The sequence below is a fragment of the Spodoptera frugiperda genome, chromosome 15 (genome assembly GCF_023101765.2).
Source record: "Spodoptera frugiperda isolate SF20-4 chromosome 15, AGI-APGP_CSIRO_Sfru_2.0, whole genome shotgun sequence".
Taxonomy (NCBI): domain Eukaryota; kingdom Metazoa; phylum Arthropoda; class Insecta; order Lepidoptera; family Noctuidae; genus Spodoptera; species Spodoptera frugiperda.
Window position 1 is genome coordinate 550,001 of NC_064226.1, and position 22,654 is coordinate 572,654.

Sequence of the window (22,654 nt, forward strand, 5' to 3'; positions counted from 1 at the left end):
ACTACCACCTATCAGTGACCCTGGTGAAGGAGGAGGACGGCGGTGAATACGAGGTCAGGGCCGAAAACGAGTTCGGTAGTGTCTCTTCTAAGAGCACGGTCACCGTACACAGTAAGTATCCGAACGAATGAATATAGATCTACCGCACAAGCCATAGGGACCATTTTCGATCAAATAAGGACGTATCACAAAATTTTCTCGATTTAATTTGTTACCTTGTGCACCATAATATATGGTTGAAAATTTGCACTTCAGTATGATTTTTTCACGAACAAGAGTTCCTGCAAACACTATACACATTGACACACACACAGACAGGCACATACATGCACTACACACGCACATGGTAAGCTTCCAACAAATTAGATACGAATCTGTCGGGACGACAGAATTGGCACTTCGATGGAAAGCAACACGGTAACGTAGTTTGCATTAACGTAGTAGTGACATTGAACCCTAGATACTAGCACATTATACGCACGTTAGTTTGTGTTTGGTGTCCCTAGATACCGACCATGAGGATATGGTAATTAAACATTGAAGCATTCAATAGACTGGAATGCTGAAGTAGCTACTCACGAACATCGATGCACTGTGTCCCGCACAAACCTTTACTTAACCTTTGTGACGTCCATTATTCAGTACATTTCGTCCATTTTAATAATATCCATGTTTTATTGTTACCATTTTTTCATTGTGTTTAATAGCTCGCGAGATTCATTCGACGTTGAATAAAGAAGCTATTATCGAAAGTGAAGTAGATGACGAAAGCAAAAAATCGAAAAAGATTCTAGAAGACGATGTCGATAAAGGGGATAAAAAGTCAGGCAAGTTAGCTAAAGCAGAGACAGTGGAGGAAAAGTCAATATGGGATGACGACGAAGATGGTAAAGCTAAAAAATCAAGTGTCGATGACGTAGATGCATCGCCCAAATCTGGTAAAAAATCGCTCACAGAACCCGAGGTAGCTGAAGAAAAGTCGTTCTGGGATGATAACGATGACGACAAAAAGTCCAAAAAGCCTTCCATTGAAGAGGTAGATGCTAAGCCAACTAAAGGAAGGAAATCCATCACTGAGCCTGAGGTAGCCGAGGAAAAATCCTTCTGGGACGATGCAGAGGAAGATAAAAAATCCAAAAAGGTATCCATTGAAGAAGTTGAGTCGAAACCGGGTAAAGGAAACAAATCCGTTACTGAACCCGAAGAAGCTGAGGAAAAGTCATTCTGGGATGACGCTGATGATGGAAAGACTAAACAGCCCATTGTGGAAGAACCTGACACACCAATTAGTAACAAAGCGAGGAAGTCCGTCACTGAACCTGAAGTAGCTGAAGAGAAGTCATTCTGGGACGACGTACAGGAACCGAGTAAACCAACTATCGAAGAAATCGACTCGACACCTACTGATACGGGAAAGAAATCCTTCTCAGAGCCCGAAACAGCAGAAGAGAAGTCATTCTGGGATGAAAACCATAACGAACAAAACAAGAAACCTGTCGTGGAAGAGGTTGTAACCAAGAAGGACGCTGGTGAGAAAGGTGCCACTAAACCTGAGTCGATAGAAGAGGTCCCCATCGCCGACGACCTGAAGTCGCCCAAGCGTAAATCGGTTAAAAAACAATCCGTTGAAGAACCATTAAGTGCTGAAACTGAAGGTATAAACATTACTCGCTTCGACGCTTTCTCTTCAACTCGGCAAACAGCTTTTAGTATGCGAGAATTTCATGTTTTCGCGCACAACTATGCATGCTTTAACACTGTGTTTCTTAACATCCCAAGTGTGATTTGTTATGTTTAGGCCGAGTTTTCGAAACAGTAACTACGTTCAAGACAGGCGAAGACGGTGCTATTATAATGTCTAAAGTCAGCAGCAGTCGGTCTCACGGCGCTATTATCACAGGTCAGTATCCAGCTTCCTTCCTTCTCTTCCCAGTTCTAACCTTCATCTATCGTCAACTAACTTTCCACCATCAAAGTAGATTGCTTAAGGAACAACTTGAAACTAAAAGGATAACGCAGTAGCTTCATCTTTCTAACCTTACCTCCTTCTAAATAGTAATGTTACGTAAATTCAACATAATACTATTTTAACTGGTAGGTCCGGCCGAAACACACACTTTACACAAAATGACGTCAAAATCACTTTATTACGATGATGATGACGACTTTTTCGGCGGCAGAAGGTTAATACAGCCAAACAAACCGCACACGACTTCTTTGGAAGTCGAAGAAATCGCTAGCCATAGTTATTTCTTGACGGAGATGGGCCATTACACCATACCTGACCATGTAAGGCGAGGTACCTACGGTATTATTGAAGAACCACAAACTGACTCGGAGGCTGATGCTGGATCACGATGTGGAAAGATGGGAGCAAGCCGAACTGTGTCCATCATGTCAGTCTCGGAGGACGAGATGAGCTGGCAAAACGAACCTCTCTCGAGAGAGATATCGATCGAAGACCTGTCGAAGTCTATATTCGACATTGACGAAACTAGAAAAGTATTTAGCAAAGACTCTTACGTTCGCCAAACTTCTTTCAAAGAAGATTACATCATTGGTGAAGATGAAGAAGAGTCTTTAATTTTAAAACAAAAGTCGCAAAAGGTGTTCGAGAATGACATCACAGAGAAACTCATACACATTTCGAAGGAATTCGACGAAAACGAATACAAATCCGTCGACAAAAAGATAGATAACGTTAAAAATAGAATCATAGAAGAATTAGTATTAAAGCCCATGAAGAACTTCGATAACATTACGAAAGATGTGACGGAGACCACTGTTGAGAGGAAGAGAAAGAACGAAAGTAAGCTATTTAGTTTGGAAGAGGAGGTGGATGACGAGGTAGAAGCCCTACTGAGACGAAGCCAGAGACAGAGGAGCATACTAGATGATATCCTAAATGTGGAAGATGAAAAAGGTAAATGTTCAATCAAAATATTAAACAAACGGGGAACGTTGTACGATGACGAGGCTGGCATTGATGACGTAACGCTACGCAGTGTATGTCAGGGGAGAATAACATGAAAGTAATCGCTTTGTATCCGAAATCGGAAATTGCTGATGTTGATTCCATTCAATCTGCTATTTTCTTCTTAACTACAACTAAAACTCTGCACTCTTTAATCTCCTTCTTCGAAGAAAATGGCAGATTCTTCTCCATGTAATGTTCCTCTAAATGTCTCTCCATATTTGATTAATGCTGTCGTATGTTTGTTTTAGCACGCATGCGTAATAACATTCCCTTCTGGCATACTAATACTTGGGGCTCGGTGCGAGAGAGGTACTAGTCCCTACCGAATACTCATCACATCGTCAAAGTAAGTCAATTATTTTATAAATGTAGCGCGACGCTTGCATGGACATTGCGCTTCTCGTGTGGATGGGTCATTAGTTGTAAGGCACGCGTCGATAACTGGTAAGTATGATAACACATGTAAACCACACACGGACATTAATGTCCACCGGCACACAGAAGCTGCTGTAAGTATCCAGAGTAAAATGAAATTAAAATAACTGCTGTAAATACTGCGACAATATTGGCAATGTATGTAAATACACAACTTTCGAATGGGCTTCTTCGATTCTGGGCTTAAGAATGTATTGTTGGTCAATTTCTATCTTATTTTTGTACAAAGGAGCCGTTGAGTTACATCATTCAAAATGTAATTTTACATTCTTGATCTTTGAAACATCGCCAGTCTTCTTTGAAATGATGTAACTCTTCGCTTATATTTTACTTCTATTGTATTATAGCTAAATCTTCTGCCACGAGCATCAATTCAATACTTCTAAATAATGTCTCTTGTGTAAAAATGAAGAAACTATTTCAATGTTATCCTCCCGGCCTATTGCTACGCAGTCTTTTAGCTTTTATAACAATCAGGTCGAAGGAGAGACCTGACTGATTAAGACCAGCTCTACAACACGATTACTTTCGCTTTGCAGCACCACCCACAATCAAAGGCGGCAGTATGAAGGATGGGCACGCGTACGAGTCCCTACCTCTAGTTTACTCAGTCGAAGTCTCCGGTACCCCGAAACCTACGATCCGTTGGCTGCACGACGGCAAGGAAGTGAAGCCCTGCGGCAGGGTCCACATCACCAATGATGGAGATCTGTTCAAATTGGAGATTGACAGCGTTCAGATGAAGGATGCTGGCAAATGGCAGTGTGAGATCGTGAATAACCTTGGAAAGCAAGTGCAGACCGCTCAACTGTCTGTGTCACGTAAGTTGTATCAATGTTTGGTTTCATAATTCACTAAAACAGTCTTTCAAACTCTTTGAAACTCTAGAGAACTTGTAAAACACCAGTTCGTATTAAATCGATATTAAACGGTTTCTAAAAGGCCATCACATAATTGTTGAATACACTTTGAAAGCCTGTTGTTCTTCGTTTCTTTTATAACCACGATCTTCAAAATCTCTAGCCGAGTCCGAGTTCCGCAAGCCGAAGTTCACGTCCCCGCTGGAGGCGCAGCGCGTGGTGCAGAAGGAGCCGGTGTCGCTGCAGGCGGTGTGCACGGCCGACCCGCTGCCGCACGTGGCCTGGCTGCTCAACGGGGTCGAGCTCACGCCCAGCGCCACCATCGTCACCTCCGCTGACTCCAAGGACCTCGATCACGGACTCAAGGAATGCACCTTCACTCTGCAAATTCCTACTGGTATGTTGTCATTACTGAAACAAATTCAACATTTGTGTAGTAGTAAAGTAAAGATATGATTAGCTCTCATTTGTATTTAGAAAGTATTAGTAGTAGCATTCGGTATGATACATTTTCTGACTTAAAGCTTTTGCCGTCTCAGTAAGTACAGTAAAAACTAAAAATGTGAAATATCGACACCTTGCTCCTTACCATTGTCGATAAATGGTACTTAAAATTATTTTGGCAATAGGTGTGTCCTTCTCGACACAATAGTAACAGTGATAGAATACAATTGAAATAATGACATCGCGTCTCAGGTCGTCACACGGACACGGGTGAGTACACGATCCAGGCGACGAACAAGTACGGCGTGGGCGAGAGCTCGGCGCGGCTCGACATCCTGCTGCGGCCGGAGATCGAGGGCCTGAAGGACGTCACCGCCGTGCCCTTCGAGGAGACCACCTTCATCGCCAACGTCAGGGCCAACCCCATCGCCGAGGTCAAGTGGTGAGTCTTACGAAATAAAATTCATATTATTGTTATTGAAATTGGAAAAAACATTAATAGCTAGTTTTGGCGGTTTGCGCACTGGGTCCTGCTGTGTCGTACGTTCGATTCCCTCATTTTTTTATGTGATCCACAAATATAGTTTCGGGTATGAGTGAGATTTGTATGTTTATAAACGCAGCCACGACACAGAAGCAAATTCTAGTTGAGGGAAACTTTAAACTATTTTCATTACAGTAAGCAGTTTAAGTTTTACAATACGAGTACCTACACTTATTTTGCTCTTCTCAGGCAATGAATAATACCTATACAATATACTCATTTATTTACTTACGTTCTCAGGCACAAAGACGGCTACGTAATCCAGCCGTCCTCCCGCTACGACATAGTGGAGGACGTGGCCAACGAGAAGTACCAGCTGACCGTGAAGAAGGTGGGCGTGGATGACGGCGGGGTGTACACCCTGGTCGCCAAGAACGAGGTCGGGGAGACCTCGCAGCAGGCCAAGCTCATTGTGCACAGTGAGTCGCTACTTTATTACCATATCATGCGATACAGTACTCTATCAATTTTGTTACGCTATGAAGTTCACATTGAGTAGATACTCTTGTTATTGAATTTTTTTAAAACTATTTTTAAATTTATAAATGATTATATATCTTTTTATAAAACGTTTAGATTTTCTTTGCAATAAAGATTTTATCGTCATGATCATGGGTTTAGAATTGTGCATTTTGTTTATCATGGTGCCTGTAACATCTGGAACAAACTCGTTACCGTATAATGATGTGTGCTACTATAAGGCCTCGGCCTCGAATTTTGCGGGCAGCGGGGCGGCAGCGGCGGCGGCGCGGGAGCGGGGCGGGCATCGCGGACCCGTTCTCGAAACTAGCGGGCAGCGGTGTAGTGTTGTGTTCGTGGTTGTGTTGTCGAGATATTTGTTTTTATTAGCGAACGAAATGTGTGAAAAACGGCGACAACATCTTTTTGATTCACAAAAAATGAAAAATTTAGGTACACAACACTATACTACAATGCAGACGCGCAACGCGGGCGGTCACCGCTTGACTGGAGTGCACCGCTCGTTGCCCGCTCCCGCGCCGCTCCGCCGCCGCTGTGTTCGAAAACCGGTCCATTTGATTATACGCATAAGATCCTGCCGCTGCCGCGCCGCCGCCGCCGCCGCCCCGCTGCCCGCAAAATTCGAGGCCGAGGCCTAACTGTCAAAATCCGTAAATTATACATTTTCCACAAACGGGCACTATTTCTATAATTTTCTCATGTTCCCCAGCCGGAGCGCCAGTGTTCACGAAGCCGCTGCAGAAGCAGTCGGTGAAGGACTACGACGACATCACGCTGAAGGTGCGCTGCGACGGAGTGCCCAAGCCCGACGTGGAGTGGTACCGCGACGGGACCATCGTCGCCAACGACGAGAGGCATACCGTCACTACTGAGGTCGGAGGACAGGTCGACAGCGAACTGGAGATCAAGCACTTCAACGCTAGCGATGCGGGCAAGGTGAGGATATCTTGTGGATGCTATTTTTATTATTAGATAGCGGTAGTAAATGTACATGTTAAGTATGAACAAATTCTCCAATCCCCAAAAGCCAGCACCGAATTTATAACTCCTCAGATGTCCAGGTGCGGCACCGGTTGCTTACCATCAGATGATCTGTCTGCTCGTTTGTAGGCCTATCCCAGATTCTGATACTCCCATATTCGTAAAATTAATATCCTGTTATTATGAAAACACAGGTGATAAGTGGTGAACTTTGAATGTACTGAATGGAATTTTAACAATACCTATTAAAATGTTAGTAAAATTTACATTAGTTACTTATACATACTGCTCACATGAATAATATGTCTTTCCCCTACAGTACAAGGTCCGTGCAGTGAGCCTGGCCGGCGAGGCAGTCTGTGAGGCTGCCATCACCCTGGAACAGAAGTCCCCGGGCTTCGCACACAAACTCGAACGGCAGAAGGACGTCGATGAAGGAGACCTGCTGGAACTCAAGGCCAAGGTCGATGGCAGCCCCATGCCTACTGCTAAATGGTGAGACTGGTTCTGTCTATACATTAGGAAGGTAGATGGGCTGTGTAAAGATCTAAATACTTCTCCAAATTGATTTGGATTCAATTCACTGATGTTATCTTCAGATAATGTGAATTTAGCACTATAATACTGAATGTTACTTACATTCTTCGCATTTACTGTAAAGTTCTTGGTTTACATGAAGTGCATCTCAATAATAATGATTTACTTACAATTTTTAAATTGCTGCTTTAAAGTCAGTAGTCGAACACAAGACTTGTATGAAGTTCCAAATCTTTTACAAATCTGGTCCATTGACCTTTTGGCGAATGTGCAAATATCTTTAACAGTCGTGGAGCATTCATACCTACAATGAATATTATATCTCCAGGTTCAAAGACGGCGCCCCCCTGTCCCCGGACGACAGCCGCGTGCAACAGACAGCCCTCCCGGACGGTACTGTGAAGCTGAGCATCGAACACGTGACCCCGGCGGACTGCGGCGCATACAAGCTCGTCATCTCCAACCCGCACGGGGACAGCTCGGCTCTCTGTGCAGTCGCGGTTAACCGTGAGTCTATTTTACTTATATATGAGGTTTTAATGGGGAAAAGAGTCGCCATACATTGAAATATAAGCATGGGAGAGCCACGCTTCGGCACAAATGGGTCGGCTCGACCGGAGTGATACCACGGCCTCACAGTACACCGACGTGAAACAACGCTTGCGTTGTGTGAGTGAGGTTACCGGAGGCCCAATTCCCCCTTCCCAATCTTCCCATTCCCCAATTCCCGAACAACAACCCTTAAATTTCTAACTCCCAAAAAGCCGGCAACGCACTAGTAACAACGTACAGCAGAGGCGTCTGCTGTTTTAAGTGTCCATGGGCGGCGGCGATTACTTACCATCAGGTAATACGTCTGCTAGATTACCGGCGTGTCTCATAAAAAAAAATATATTTTAGTGGTTTTAATACTTAAACTTGATTGACAATCATTCTGCGAAGAACACAGTGCATCCATCACCTAATCAAATCCCTATCATCCACAGCGACACCCAGGAAGCCGTCGTTCAGCCAGGAGTTGGAGGACGTGAAGGCGGTGGTCGGCCAGCCACTCAAGCTGGAGGCCAGGGTCATGGCATTCCCTGCGCCCGAGATCAAGTGGTTCAAGGATGGTACGTCATTCACTATTTACTTTAGCCAAAAATGAGCTATTTAACAATAATAATTTATTGGCAACAAATACAATAACCTTAATTAACATAAAACTATGATGTATTAAATGAATTAAGGTTGTACAAATATTTTTAAATTGTGGCACCTACACTAGGTGATCCTGTATCTTAGCAGTCATTGGTAGTTAAGTACAATTGAAATATACAAAGTCTGAAGGGTCTTCTTTGATCACCTAGGAAGAGGTGAGAGGGATTGTCAGACTCCTGCTGACCAAAAAGTACCCTGTTCCCCATTAGGATTTCCGCAGCACGCCAAGTTACTTAAAAACTGTCAGTTGCTTCGTGTTCTTTCGATTTAATTTAACAGTAGTCTACCAATGGCAACCGTATCTGTACTGAATCAATCTCTATTTCCTTGCCTGCATACTAAATGACTGAGTGTAGTATAAGTATGTATGTCCCGCCAGGTCTGCCGGTCCGTCCGTCGCAGGCGGTGAACTTCGTGAACCAGCCGGGCGGGCTGGTGGGGCTCAGCATCGACTGCTGCAAGCCCGAGGATGCTGGCAACTACTCGCTCACCGTCACCAACAGGCTCGGGGAGGTACACACACAATATACATTGTAATCTTGTACTTTCTTATTGCAGCTTTACAATAACATTTTCTTATTTTTAATAATCAATTAGAGACTAGAGTAAACTACAGTTAATTTGATTTAATTAGAAGAAAATTATTCGAGAAAATTTTAATTAATTATACATTTCCTCCTAGCTAAAATTAATATTATAATGATTTTTATTTATTAAGTCATCAGCCAATAGATTAAAAGTCTACTTAAAACTATTCAATTCTTATATTATGCTACGTAAACTGTGATATACTTTTATTTAACAATACTCATTCTCTGTAGGTTGCCTCCAAGGCGAAGGTGGAAGTGGGTCAGAAGGAGCGCAAGCCTGCCTTCATCGCGGAGCTGCAGCCCACCAAGGTCATCGAAGGGTTCCCCGTCAAGCTGGAGGTCAAGATCCTCGGACACCCACCGCCTACACTTAAATGGTGAGCTGGGAATGTGGTTGTGACTATGCTTCTCATTATTCACATCAGTAAGAGTGCAAAATTTTTATGGCACTGTATGAGATAAGATACACAGTACCATTAAGATGCCATAATTGCCACCTGGCATTAATTTCATCTGACATTTGTAAGGAATACGTGAGTGTAATCAGTGGCGTAACTATACCGTTCGGGGCCCGCGGCAAAGTCGTTGGATGAGCCCCTCTTCCCAATATAAAAAATAATAGTTCAGATAACAATTTTTCAACTGGGGCCCCTACCAGCTAGGGGCCCGTGACATTTTGCCGGCTTGCCCACTATAGTTACGCCACTGAGTGTAATAAACATGATTATATTACTATCTCCCCCCAGGACCCACAACGGCAAGGAGATAGTCCCGGACGGACAACACATCCGCGTGGTGTCCCAACCAGACGGGACGCACGCGCTGCTCATCGACCGCGCCGCGGCGCCCGACGCCGGCCAGTACGGGGTCGTCGCCGCCAACGACAAGGGCGAGACCGCCAGCAATGCCGACCTTACTGTCGCCAGTGAGTCTTGCTTATTGTTAAATTTTAGGAGAAACTAAGTTTCGTCTGTCTAGGCTAAACTACTCTAAGGCCACGGAGTCTCGCTGGGCGGGGCTCCTATTGCAGGGTTTTAAGAAATGTAACAAATGACATGACATGAGGTTAACTATGTTCTGTCCTATCATTCTGATCTATCCACGCCAACTATGTCTGGTTGTTCTATATTCTGTTTCTTGAACCTGTTTAGACCAAACAAAACAATTTTAGAACCATTACTACTTTCATTCTTGTAGGTAGTAAGAATAACAGTCATACCTATACTTCGTATTATACTGCCTGGGACTCCTGAAGTAACAATTATAATATGAGCAAATGTTCTCCCCAGGTCGTACGGACGACTCGACCCCCCAGGAACGTCCTCGCTTCATCCACGGGCTACGGGACCTCACGGCGGAGGAGGGCCAGCCCCTCTCCGTGTCCGTGCCCTTCGTCGGGAACCCGGTGCCTGAGGTCACCTGGACCAAGGACGGAGTGCCGCTCAAACCCAGCGAGAAGATACGGCTAACTTGCGATGGAAAGAGGGTTAGTACTAGATTCCATTTTTTAAGAGATTTTACTGTTATGCTGCTAGGATAAGGTTAAAATTTTTGGTAACCACTAGGTATAGAGTTTACATGGGTACAGACAAAAAACGGTCCAATCTACTTTTTCAGTTCTTTATTAGTTATAAATGTTCATGCTAGATTTCCTTCATAATTATCTTTTATCATTTAAGGATAACGCAAAATCATGAATAGAACATACAATAGTTTGTTTCATACAACAATGATAAATGATAGTAATTTTATACTCTTCCCCTAACTTTTGAACACATTAATGATGTCATACTATCACTCCTCAGGTTGGGTTGGAGATCAGCTCGATGGAGTTGCCTGACGCGGGCGTGTACAGCATAAAGCTGGTGAACCCGCTGGGCGAGGACTGTTCCGACGGCAACATCAACGTACGCAAGGTCTACTCCGCGCCCACATTCTCGCAGAAGTTCACCGACCTGCAGCAGGTAATGGACCTTATTACTATAGTCACGTTTTTCTTCTTTTATATGTATTGATGATAAAGTATAAGCCACTGTTATGTTATGAAATTAATTGGTTTATTTTAGTTTGTACCAACTGCATATTGTACTGTTACTACATTCCTTTGTATAATTTTTAAAAGATTGAATATAAGTATTCTACTTCTAATGACTTCCAACAAAAAAAAAATGTCTAGAGCGAGATAGTTTGACATTTTTACATTGCAATTAAATTGAAAATCAATTAAAAACTGTTCATAGTTTGAGTTTGAGGTAGTTTCGTTTCTGGTGCGGTTGTTTTGTTGTTTTAGAAAAGATTACATCAGCGAATAATACTATCTTCATCATTAGAATCCACCAATAACATTACCCCAATCTTCCTCTCCCCAGCTACCAACATTCGACGCGAAGTTCCCGGCGCGAGTGTTCGGGCTCCCGTTCCCGGAGATAACATGGTACAAGGACGGCGCGGCGCTGCGGCCCAGCGACAAGTACAGCATCAAGCGCGACGGGGACGCCGCCTGCCTCTACGTCAGGGACCTTACTCCCGCAGACGCGGGCCGGTACAAGTGTGTCGCCAGGAACAGGGAGGGAGAGGCCACTTGTGAGGCCAACCTCGAGGTCGTTGATAAGATGTAAGTGAGGTTTTATATTGCTACCAGAATATAGTAAGGTATCTGCCAACTAACCACATCAACCAGAATAAAATAAATTAGTAATCTTGATAAATATTTAATTAGCTGGTTTGTAATAAAAAGAGAAAACTTTACAACAATAAAACATAAATAGCCTTCACCGCCGTAGCCGAAACCGAAATGGAAGGATTATTATAGAGCATAAAAAATTATAAATACCGAAAATGGAAAATGTTGTTGTCAAAAAAGTCTCAAAATATGGTATGAGAAAATTCTTATTTATATTTTAGTATAAATGAATGTATCTTGTACACAGAGCCCGCAAGCAGAAGGTGGAGCCGCCAGAGTTCCTGAAGAAGATCGGCGACATCGAGGTGTTCCGCGGCATGAGTGCCAAGTTCACTGCCTGCGTCACTGGGACACCAGAACCTGATGTCGAGTGGTACGTAGCTACTACTACTTTTTTCTTTTTCTTCTCCTCTAATAATATCTTCTGATTTATTTCGTTACGGGATCCAAGACAGTCATTCATGTCCCTGGGACGCGCCGGACTTCAGTGTTCCAGTGTTTTTATGGTTGTATCTACTGTAGATCCAGGTTTACAGGAGTTGTAGTAGTATTGGACGTTTTGGCGGGCTTATCCTTTAGCTACTTCTATATTGAGTAAAATAAAAAAAGAAAGTGGTGGACTTCAAAATGTCCTTTGTATCGTATAGGCTAGTGTTGCCCAAATTCAGTCTTGGTCTTGCAGTCTTGGTCTTGTTCTTGCGTTTTTGCAAGACCAAGACCAAGAACAAGACCGCGTATTTTTAGCAAGACCAAGACCAAGACTGACCTTGCAAGACTTGAGCAAGAACAAGACATAGCCTGCAAGACTCTTGCGTCTTGCAGCTAGGACTTCGCGCTATTTCACTGAGTAGTTAGGTGTAACAGTTCGGTGTATAGGTAGGTACGCTTAGGAATTCTATGAGACGCAAACAACTGTATCAAAGAATATGAAAAACTGGACCTATGCGCATTACGACTAATACTATAAACATAGCGAATAAAAAAATATCTTTTAAATTAAACTGAGTGCATGCATAGTTATGTTTTAACCATCGGCACTTTGATAGTGTGGCATCAAAGGTTTTGTACTTACTTCTCAAAGAAATTTGCCGCTTTTCGGAAGTACATGGTTATGATACACGCGCCGGCGGCTTCTTTTGAAATCAAAAACAATCGTTGCCGCTACGCCGAAATCATAACATTTGGCACTATTTGATTGCCGCCATAGGGCGTAGGTATACTCATGCAAAATAATTTCGAATTTTAAGAGTACCTACAGGTGTTCCAAAGAATAAATAAGTTTCAGAGTGCTTAGAATGAAAATGAATACATTATACTGATCACGCAAGTAGTATTATGATTAGGATAAAATGGTAAGGATAGGTAGTAGATGTCATATTAATTTTATTCTAGTAAGTATATATTATAATATTGATTACTTATATGGTGTTTTTACATGTTTTAGCAAATGTAAGCTTATAAATCATAAATGTTTATTAAGAAACAGTTACTTCCATGGAAAACGACATATAGGTCAGTTGATTTTTCGAATTTCTTATCAAATCTTCAGTTATTTATTAATCTGCTTGATCTTTACTATGGCTATGTTAATTCAAGCTCACAATGTTCCAATTCTAATACGTTTTTCTAAGATTTAAAGTAAACTTTAATAAATAGTAATAGACTAATAGGTAATTGCAAGACTTGCAAGACTCTTGCTGCCAGACCAAGACCAAGACCAAGACAACTGGGAGCGCAAGACCAAGACCAAGACCAAGACCAGGTGTATTGGCGCAAGACCAAGACCAAGACTGGCTAAGTCTCGTCTTGTTCTTGCATTTGGGCAACACTAGTATAGGCTGGTAAACCGTCAGACGGATTACCTGATGGGTACCGCCTGTGAAATGTTTGTCTGGTCCAAATTAACCAACCGTTCCCTCGATGTATGCTTCCAGGTACCGTAACGACGAGCGCCTGTTCCCGTGCGAGCGCATCCGCATGGACAAGGAGAGCACGGGGCTGCTGCGGCTCACCATCGGGGGGGTGGACCCCACCGACGTGGGCACCTACCGCTGCAGGGTCTACAACCCCCATGGAGAGGCGTCCTGCTCCGCACAGCTCACCTATGACAGTCAGTATCTGTGTCTATAGTTTTAATCCTATATTTGAAGGACCACTTAAGCTAAGATAGGTGACACGTAACGACGTTTTGGTGAAAGATGGGGTTTGTTTAAATGCTCACTCACGCTAAGTAATGCTTAGTTAAGACATATTTTTAGGACCGGTTTTACCGAATTATGATAAGACAAGTTGATAAAGAAGAGTTATCCTGTCGTATAAAAAGATTTAACTTGACCCAAAACTTAGCTCCTACAATCTTGTTCCAAAAGTACTACAAAATAATAAACACCACGTATCTTCCCCTTAGCCTTGGAGCCCCACACCAGTAAGCGACCAATAGGCGACCAGTACTCGGACTTCGACAAGATGAAGAAGACCGGCATCCCCATGCCGCTGGCAGACCGACCCATCATCTCTCGCATGGCTGACAGACATCTCACGCTTGGGTGGAAGCCTTCCATTCCACATGGACCCAGGTTCCCGGTTACTTACCAGGTGAGGATATTATTTTTATCTAAAACTGCAATAAATTGCATTATCGAAATATAAAAATGTAGTTCCTTTAAATAGCAGAAAAAAATTAAGATTACATATTATGAAAAGGTTGCCATAATCTCCACACTTAGAAAACAGGTTGAAGATTCAGATTTATTTGAGAGTACTGCCTTAGTCGGCTCTCATGGTACCCACAGGAAGAGAAGTGATGGCGATAAATGTATTCTACTGTACCGTTACCGCGCGCTACTCTCCAGATGTTGTGATTATAATTTGTGATTGTCTCCAGGTGGAGATGTGCGAGGTCCCGGACGGCGACTGGTTCACGGCCCGCACGGGGCTCCGCTCCTGTGTCTGCGACATTAGGAACCTCGAGCCCTTCCGGGACTACAAGTTCCGCATCCGGGTCGAGAACAAATATGGAGTCAGCGATCCTTCTCCCTTCGCCATCACGCACCGCTCCAAATTGGAACCTGATCCTCCTAAATTCATCCCGTACTTGGAGCCTGGCATCGACTTCAGACCAGAGACGTCCCCCTACTTCCCCAAGGACTTCGACATTGAGCGTCCCCCCCACGACGGCTACGCCCAGGCGCCCAAGTTCCTGCGCCAGGAGACTGACTCCCAGTACGGCGTGAAGGGCCACAACGTGAACCTGTTCTGGTTCGTGTACGGGTACCCTAAGCCCAAGATGACGTACTACTTCAACGACGAGCCCATCGAGATCGGAGGCCGGTACGACTGGAGCTACACCAGGAACGGACAGGCCACGCTGTTTATTAACAAGTTAGTACTGTTTATCTTGATGTAAGATTTAAATTTATATGTGTTAACTTGTGTTAGATACTGCTGACTATCAGAAAACGTTAAAAAATTCTTTTTAGACCATTTCACTATGATGGAACTAACCGTTTTTTAATCGAATAATTTTGTGCAATAAGCAACTGACACGAGCGTTGTTGTTGTTTAGTACAATAAAAGGTTGGCCGGGTATGTTAACTTCTAAACTTCTATACAGCACTAACGATACATTATATATCTTTTAGGATGTTGGAGCGCGACGCGGGTTGGTACGAGGCGGTGGCCACGAACGAGCACGGCCAGGCGCGGCAGAGGGTCCGCCTGGAGGTGGCCGAGTACCCGCAGTTCATCCGCCGGCCCGAGGAACTGGTCCTGCTGCAGCGCCACACGGGCCGCCTGGAGGCCAGGGTCACCGGCGTGCCCTACCCCGACATCAAGTGGTACAAGGACTGGCAGCCACTCGCGCCCAGTGCTAGGATCAAGGTACTATACACATTAGTCTCACTAAGATCTACATTTCCGAAATCACAAATTAAGTTCTAAGTTCCAATAACCTGTGCCCCCTTGCAGATCCAGTTCATCGAGCCAGACATCTGCCAGCTGGTACTCCACGACGCCATCCTGAAGGACGAGGGCCTGTACTCCATCTCGGCGCGCAACGTGGCCGGCTCCGTCAGCTCGTCCGCCATGATCTACGTCGAGGAGTCCGAGCACGAGTACAGTGACAGGTAACTACAGGCAGAATTAGTTTTCTTTTATGGAATAATTAGGTAAACGAGCAAACGGATCACCTGATGGTAAGGGACAAGTGCGTTGCTGGCCTTTTGACGGTTAGGAATTTAAGGGTTTTTGGGGAATCAGGGATTGGGAAGATTGAGAAGGGGGGAATTGAGCCCCAGGTAGTCTCACTCACACAACGGGTCGGGAGTCTCGGGCCGACACAACTAGTGGCAATGTTCGCACGTAACGTCGATACCGCATGTTGCCGCGGATGCATCATTCTGGCGATACGGAATTGCTCGTATGCTACGCAGAGATTGGCTGATGAAAGATCCACGAATTCATCACATGAAGTATTTTGCTCATTGACATTTTGCACCGTGTATTCCAGGATCCGCGAGCACCCCCCGCGTATAAAGCCTAGCACGAAGCCATTCGGAGACTTCTACGACCTGGGAGACGAGCTCGGCAGGGGCGTGCAGGGAGTCGTCTACCATGCCGCTGAGAGACTCACTGGTTCGTACTCCTGGTGTTTATAACTATATCACGAATATAATTATGACATGAAACCATCATTACATACATAAATGTAGTATCGTGGTAAAATAAGATCTACATATTTTGGGTCGTTTAAAAATACCAATACTTCTTAAATAATCCAATATAACTTGTTACCAAAATAAAAATGACCTCGTTACCACCAGGTCGCAACTACGCCGCCAAGATAATGCACGGGCACTCGGCTCTGAAGCCGTTCATGAAGAACGAGCTGGACATCCTGAACCTGCTGAACGACCGGCACCTGGTGCGGCTGCACGATGCATACGAGCACGAACACACGCTCGCACTCGTGCTCGAACTCGCCGGCGGAGGGGAACTCGTCAGGGATAGGCTACTGCGGGGACAGTACTACACGGAGAGAGACATCGCCGGGTACATCCGACAGGTCCTGCGCGGACTCAAGTACATGCACGACAACAGCGTCGCGCATCTCGGACTCACGGTCTGTTGGGATTGTATACTATTCTCTGTACATTGTATAGGGCGTTGTCCAGACCTTGTTCAGTCTTTACGGCGTTACTACGTTAAACGTTGTCCACGCGTCGACGAATCATAGTGCATAAACACTAGCATATCAATTTTAAATAGATTTTCAACCTTACAATGTTTGTAATAGAATTAAAAATCTATCAAACTGTTTTGCAAAGTAACGAAGAAGAAATCATTAAAAGGTTTAGTTTAAAGTTTTATGTTGTAATTTTAATCATCAAATATCTTTAGTTCGACACATACTACCGTATTATAGTATCATGAAATAAAATAATACAATGTGTATCTCCATCATCACCAGATCGGCGAGTTGCTCCTGTCGCACGCGGGCAGCGACGAGCTGAAGCTGTGCGACTTCGGCCTGTCGCGCCGCATCCAGTTCAACAAGCACGCCAGCCTCGACTACGGCATGCCCGAGTTCGTGGCGCCAGAGGTCGCCGCAGGGGAGGGAGTCTCCTTCGCCGCTGACCTCTGGAGTCTTGGCATCATCACGTACATCCTCCTCAGCGGACACTCACCGTTCCGCGGCGTCAACGACCGGGAAACTCTCACTCGCATCCGCGAAGGTCGCTGGGACTGGCACGACGAGGAGTGGTGGTCCCGCCTCAGCACGGAGTCCCGGGACTTCATCTCCAAGCTGCTGGTGTACAACTGGCACGAACGTATGGACGTCAACACTGCCCTGTCCCATCCCTGGCTGACCCTCGCCGACAAGATCTACCAGGAGGAGTACCAGATCACCACCGACAGGCTCAGGAACTACTACAACTTGTACAGGTCAGTTATTACTCTCTTGAACAATATTCATGAAAAATCACAATGTTTACAAAAATCTTTACTCAAAAACTACGAGCAATATGTTACCATATGTGGCTAGATCGACTATCAATGAAATTGAATGAAAAAGACTTCAATATTTCTTTCTCAAAATAGAAAATGCCTATAATTAAGCATTGGCTGTCAAAGTCTCAATAATCCCGGTCTCATGACAATCCTGGCCTCAAGAATGATGTGCTACACATTCCTCATGCGTCGAGATTCCTCGCTTATTGTGTGGGCGTACGATTTACTACTAATTAACTTTGATACGGGACTTAAGGTTTGTGTACATCGCACTCATGACTATACCGTAATATATAATTCCACACGTGATCCGTATTTGCGTGTATGAATATATTATAGACAGATTTGATCTTGAAATTGAGAGGTCTCTCAATTAATTTTTTTATCATAAACAAAGTCTCCAAACAACATCATACGACCGCGCGTCTACACACATCGCTCGGTTCAACGCTCACCCTAAAAGCAATCCCTAGCCGGGAAATGACAATGATTCAATAGCATTATGTCATATCGATATATTTGGCAGAGCACTCAATCAATTACACCGAGCCAATAACTAAAATAAAGCTTGGCATCACCGGCACGCTTGTCACAAACGTTGGTAAACATTTTGTCAGCGGCCATGTTAACGTCGGCCCAAGCGATGTTGGTCATACAGCCGACGTGGCTTTGATACGCCGCCAAACAGTACTATGTACGGTCTTGACGGGAAACTAGTGCAGTTTATTTGAGCAAAAAGTGTGTAAAATAATATAAAAATGAAGCACATAAAAGGAGTTATCGATTGGATCAGGGACTGGACCAGCAACGCACAATGTCGCACGTGGTTCCGCCGCAAGCCGCTCAGCGGGGCCTACGAGCATCCGTCCAAGATGGTCTACCCGCCTGGAGAAACTTACACACCTGAAGGTTAGTATTCATCTAATTACGTACTAAAGCTGTGCAAAAATTTTCCCCAGCGTGAAACCCTTAAAATGTACGCACTGCTGTTACAAATAGCTTCCGAATTGTTCTTCATATGTGTTCATGAAATTCATTGCCGCCATTCATGAAGCAGATTGACATTACTTACGAGTATGTATAGGCACTACTATTTTGGAACCAATTTCTTTCAAAACCCCCGCAATCAATCTTATGATTGTATTTAATTTTGTGTTAAGAAACTCTTTACTTCTTTCTAAAAGTTATAGGTACACAATAATATTTGTAAAAGTTAAAATGTATGTCGTCCCCGCAGCCACCCCGGACCGCGACCGCGTCCCCCACGACCGCGAGCCGGGCCAGCACGACATCAACTTCAAGCAGTGGGACCATCCCGACTGGGAGGTCTCCGCCACCTCGGAGAGCCAGTACGTTACTAACACATATATTTAGGCATATACATAACATGTAACTCACTATTACGCTACGCTCATTGCAAGAGTTTCATCCAACACAATAAAAAGGTACCGCTTTTTTCAACAGAAGTGGCTAATGTGGAACTCTCTCACTCTTTTCGTCCAATAGAGATTTGGTTAATGTCACACCATTGAACGATCAATTTTTGATAATTAAAGTGATTTTACAAGCTAACGTTTTGTTAGATTAGTTATCTTCTTAATATAAAATTCCACTTGTTTGTGTTTCCAGTTACCAGAACGGTCCGGACACGTACCTGCTGCAGCTCCGCGACACCCAGTTCCCGGTGCGGCTGCGCGAGTACATGAAGGTGGCCTGCGACCGCTCGCCCGGGTACAGCCTCAACGTCTTCGATACATACGACCCCAGGGTACGTGGACTTGAGTTACTTACACTAGAATTGAAAAACAATTCAAAATGTTAATATTATCTACCTAATCTTCTATAGACTCCCATCATCCGCGAGAGACGTCGCTTCACCGACATCATGGACGAAGAAATCGACGACGAGCGCCGCGAGAGGATCAACAACTACGGCACCGAGTCCTACACCATCCGCAGGCTGCGGCACGAGCTCGGCACCAGACTCGACTCGTACGCCGAGGCACAGGCACTCATGGAGTCCAAGAAAGACGGACAACTGCCATTCTTCAGGGAGAAGCCGCAACTGCTGCCCGTCAGGGAGGGAGAGAACGCACAGCTGTCCTGCTTCGCCGTCGGTGACCCTAAACCCAGCATCCAGTGGTTTAAGAACGACATGGTCATCGCTGAGGGACAACGCATTAAGATCATCGAGGATGACGAGGGCAGGTCCACGCTGAGGTTCGAGCCCGCCAAGCATCACGACATCGGCTTCTACAAGGTCGTGGCCAGGAACAAGGTGGGACAGACTGTGGCCAGGACCAGGATCGTGGAGGCCACGACCCCGGACGCCCCCGACAGCCCCACGGCGGCCGACGTGTCGGACTGCGAGGTCCTGCTCCGCTGGAAGCAGCCCAAGTACGACGGCAACTCGCCCGTCATCTGCTACAGCCTGCAGTACAAGGCGGGCGACAGCGTGGAGTGGCGCGACGTCGCCAGCAACATCGACCACGAGTTCTTCGTCGTCCGCAACCTCAGCCCCGACACCAGCTACCAGTTCCGCCTCTCCTCGCGCAACAGGATCGGGTGGAGCGACAAGGGCATCCCCACACACTTAGTCAAGACCAAACAATCCGGCGCACCCAAAATTGAAGTTACGAAAGCCATGAAACATCTTCAACAAATCACAGAATCTGGACAGGAAGTCACTCTAGAGGAGAACAGACCCAAGCTGGATTATTCCCTGGAGGATAAACCAGTCGAGTGGGAGTCGTCTCAGCAGTTCACGGAACGTTACAGCTTCGTTTCGGAGTTGTGGCGAGGCAAGTTCTCGATCGTTGTGAAGGGCATTGACCGCTCGAATGATAATGTTGTAGTATCCAAGATCTTAGAAAACAGGCCGGACACTGAGGTACAGATCCAGAGGGAGTTCGAGTGTCTGCGAAGGTTGCGACACGAGAGGATATCGAACCTAATAGCTGCGTACCAGGCGCCTGGCTCCTCGGTCTCCGCCTTCATCCTGGAGAAGCTGCAGGGCGCCGACATCCTCACATACCTGTCCAGTCGCCACGACTACACGGAGCAGATGGTGGCCACCATCGTCACCCAGATCCTGGACGGGCTCCAGTACCTGCACTGGCGCGGCTACTGCCACCTGGACCTGCAGCCCGACAACGTGGTCATGGCGTCCGTCAGGTCCATCCAGGTCAAACTCATCGACTTCGGCTCCGCACACAAAGTCACCAAGCTAGGCACCAGCGTACCGCAAGTAGGCGACCTGGAGTACAAAGGTACATATTACTACTTTATTTACATAACAAAATTTTAGATAAAGATTTATAAGTATCAATATTAACATTACATTGTATTTACAGCCCCGGAGATCATAAACGACGAGCCTGCCTACCCACAGACGGACATCTGGTCCGTGGGCGTCCTCACCTACATAATGTTGTCCGGCGTGTCGCCCTTCAAGGGAGCTGATGATGCGGAGACCAAGCAGAACATCTCCTTCGTTAGGTTCCGGTTTGAACACCTCTACAAAGAAATTACGCAGGTACGAACCACACTTACTTACGTATATCCATTTGCCAATATGTCCCATTCCACCAATTATGTAAAATCTAACTCCACAAATTCGAAATTAAAACATTTTCTGTTAAATTGGATATTTCAAGAATCGATCACACCTGATCCAACGTTCACTTCCAGGAGGCGACTCGGTTCCTGATGTTCCTGTTCAAGAAGGTTCCCCTGAAGCGGCCGCTGGCGGAGGAGTGCTACGAGCACCGGTGGCTCACTCAGAGCGACTTCATGAACAAGAAGAGGGAGAGGGCCGTCTTCCTAGGCAACAGACTGAAGGTACACGTCTCTGGAATTATATTATAATGACAAGTTTTTGTTGGAGAACAAAGGCATTTATTGCCGTCAAAAATATTGACGTTAAGTAAGTAAGTCTCTTGATTGACGGTATATGAGACACAATAGAAAATACATGATGTCTCGCGTAGATGTGTATTCCACCACGGGTTAATAATGACTCATTTGAAATATATCACAAAATAGTAACAAGCCCTTCTATTGCAGGAGTTCTCGGACTCGTACCACGAGCGCAAGGCGCGCGAGGCGTCGCAGGCCGACACCGTGGCGGCCGCCTTCGGGGGCGCGCGGCATCTCGTGCGCTCCAACAGTATACAGGACGAACTGCTCACCACCTTCAACACGCACTGACCTCCTCTTGGAACCTCATCTCATCACTGTCACACGCTAACACCTGATATTTCTAAATTCATCATTTGTTAGCTCAATTCGAAATCTTATTCAGCCCCTTCGATTAAGCTAAGGGTTACTAAGAGCCTTAAATCGATCATGTTTAAGTCCCATAGATTTTTTACACGTGATTTTTACTAGTAAATCCGGACTTAAGCCTGATTCAATAAGCTCTATCCATTTTGGCAATTCCAAGTGTGTCGCAAACATCGTTCACCAACTTTCATGTACATTAATTATCATCCAAACGAAAATCTAGTCATAAAGGAAATGTTACGACGGTTTTGTTACTGTTAAGCTATTTATTGTATACAAATTTTTACTATTTATTTATTATTTATACTAATTGGTATATTAATGCTCCAGTATTAATTGCACTTAATAAAGAGCATTAATTTGATAGTAATGTGGTTTTATTTCTTTCAACTACATAGGTATAGTAATGTGGTTTTCCTTTACAAGGTACTTTACTACATTGATGAAATGATTCACTTGTTGTTGCCCATGTTTCAGTATGAAGTGTATGGATGGATGTTGAGGTTTAGGATGAGGTCGAGTCTTTGGTTGAGGTGAGAGTAAGGTTGGGACTTTGGTTGAGGTTGGGGTTGAGACTGAGGCTGAAACAAAGGTTAAAACCGATTTTTCTTATGAACATTCATGGTTTCA

At 44.8% G+C, this 22,654-nt stretch overlaps 1 protein-coding gene across 12 annotated transcripts in view; it reads left to right on the forward strand.

Annotated features, from left to right (window-relative positions):
- The window catches only part of LOC118272581 (obscurin), a 122,710-nt gene extending 100,320 nt beyond the window's left edge, over positions 1-22,390 (forward strand). For 9 of the 12 annotated variants that reach the window (XM_050698665.1, XM_050698666.1, XM_035589238.2 and 6 more), the window contains 34 exons: positions 1-111; positions 708-1,655; positions 1,799-1,900; positions 2,099-2,923; positions 3,952-4,233; positions 4,436-4,669; positions 4,969-5,158; positions 5,501-5,679; positions 6,450-6,676; positions 7,041-7,216; positions 7,587-7,765; positions 8,245-8,370; positions 8,838-8,971; positions 9,280-9,425; positions 9,795-9,973; positions 10,338-10,534; positions 10,854-11,012; positions 11,418-11,662; positions 11,979-12,104; positions 13,666-13,841; positions 14,139-14,326; positions 14,616-15,112; positions 15,373-15,610; positions 15,698-15,855; positions 16,239-16,363; positions 16,552-16,850; positions 17,199-17,674; positions 18,534-18,649; positions 18,978-19,089; positions 19,370-19,508; positions 19,587-21,009; positions 21,094-21,275; positions 21,431-21,580; positions 21,806-22,390. The exon at positions 1-111 is cut by the window's left edge and continues 8 nt beyond it. In XM_050698665.1, the coding sequence (XP_050554622.1) occupies positions 1-111; positions 708-1,655; positions 1,799-1,900; positions 2,099-2,923; positions 3,952-4,233; positions 4,436-4,669; positions 4,969-5,158; positions 5,501-5,679; positions 6,450-6,676; positions 7,041-7,216; positions 7,587-7,765; positions 8,245-8,370; positions 8,838-8,971; positions 9,280-9,425; positions 9,795-9,973; positions 10,338-10,534; positions 10,854-11,012; positions 11,418-11,662; positions 11,979-12,104; positions 13,666-13,841; positions 14,139-14,326; positions 14,616-15,112; positions 15,373-15,610; positions 15,698-15,855; positions 16,239-16,363; positions 16,552-16,850; positions 17,199-17,674; positions 18,534-18,649; positions 18,978-19,089; positions 19,370-19,508; positions 19,587-21,009; positions 21,094-21,275; positions 21,431-21,580; positions 21,806-21,949 (9,188 nt within the window). In that variant the 3' untranslated portion in view covers positions 21,950-22,390. The remainder of the gene's footprint in view (positions 112-707; positions 1,656-1,798; positions 1,901-2,098; positions 2,924-3,951; positions 4,234-4,435; positions 4,670-4,968; positions 5,159-5,500; positions 5,680-6,449; positions 6,677-7,040; positions 7,217-7,586; positions 7,766-8,244; positions 8,371-8,837; positions 8,972-9,279; positions 9,426-9,794; positions 9,974-10,337; positions 10,535-10,853; positions 11,013-11,417; positions 11,663-11,978; positions 12,105-13,665; positions 13,842-14,138; positions 14,327-14,615; positions 15,113-15,372; positions 15,611-15,697; positions 15,856-16,238; positions 16,364-16,551; positions 16,851-17,198; positions 17,675-18,533; positions 18,650-18,977; positions 19,090-19,369; positions 19,509-19,586; positions 21,010-21,093; positions 21,276-21,430; positions 21,581-21,805) is intronic. The other 3 variants (XM_035589212.2, XM_035589203.2, XM_035589221.2) reach the window with 3 other exon arrangements.
- The last annotated feature ends 264 nt before the right edge of the window (positions 22,391-22,654 follow it).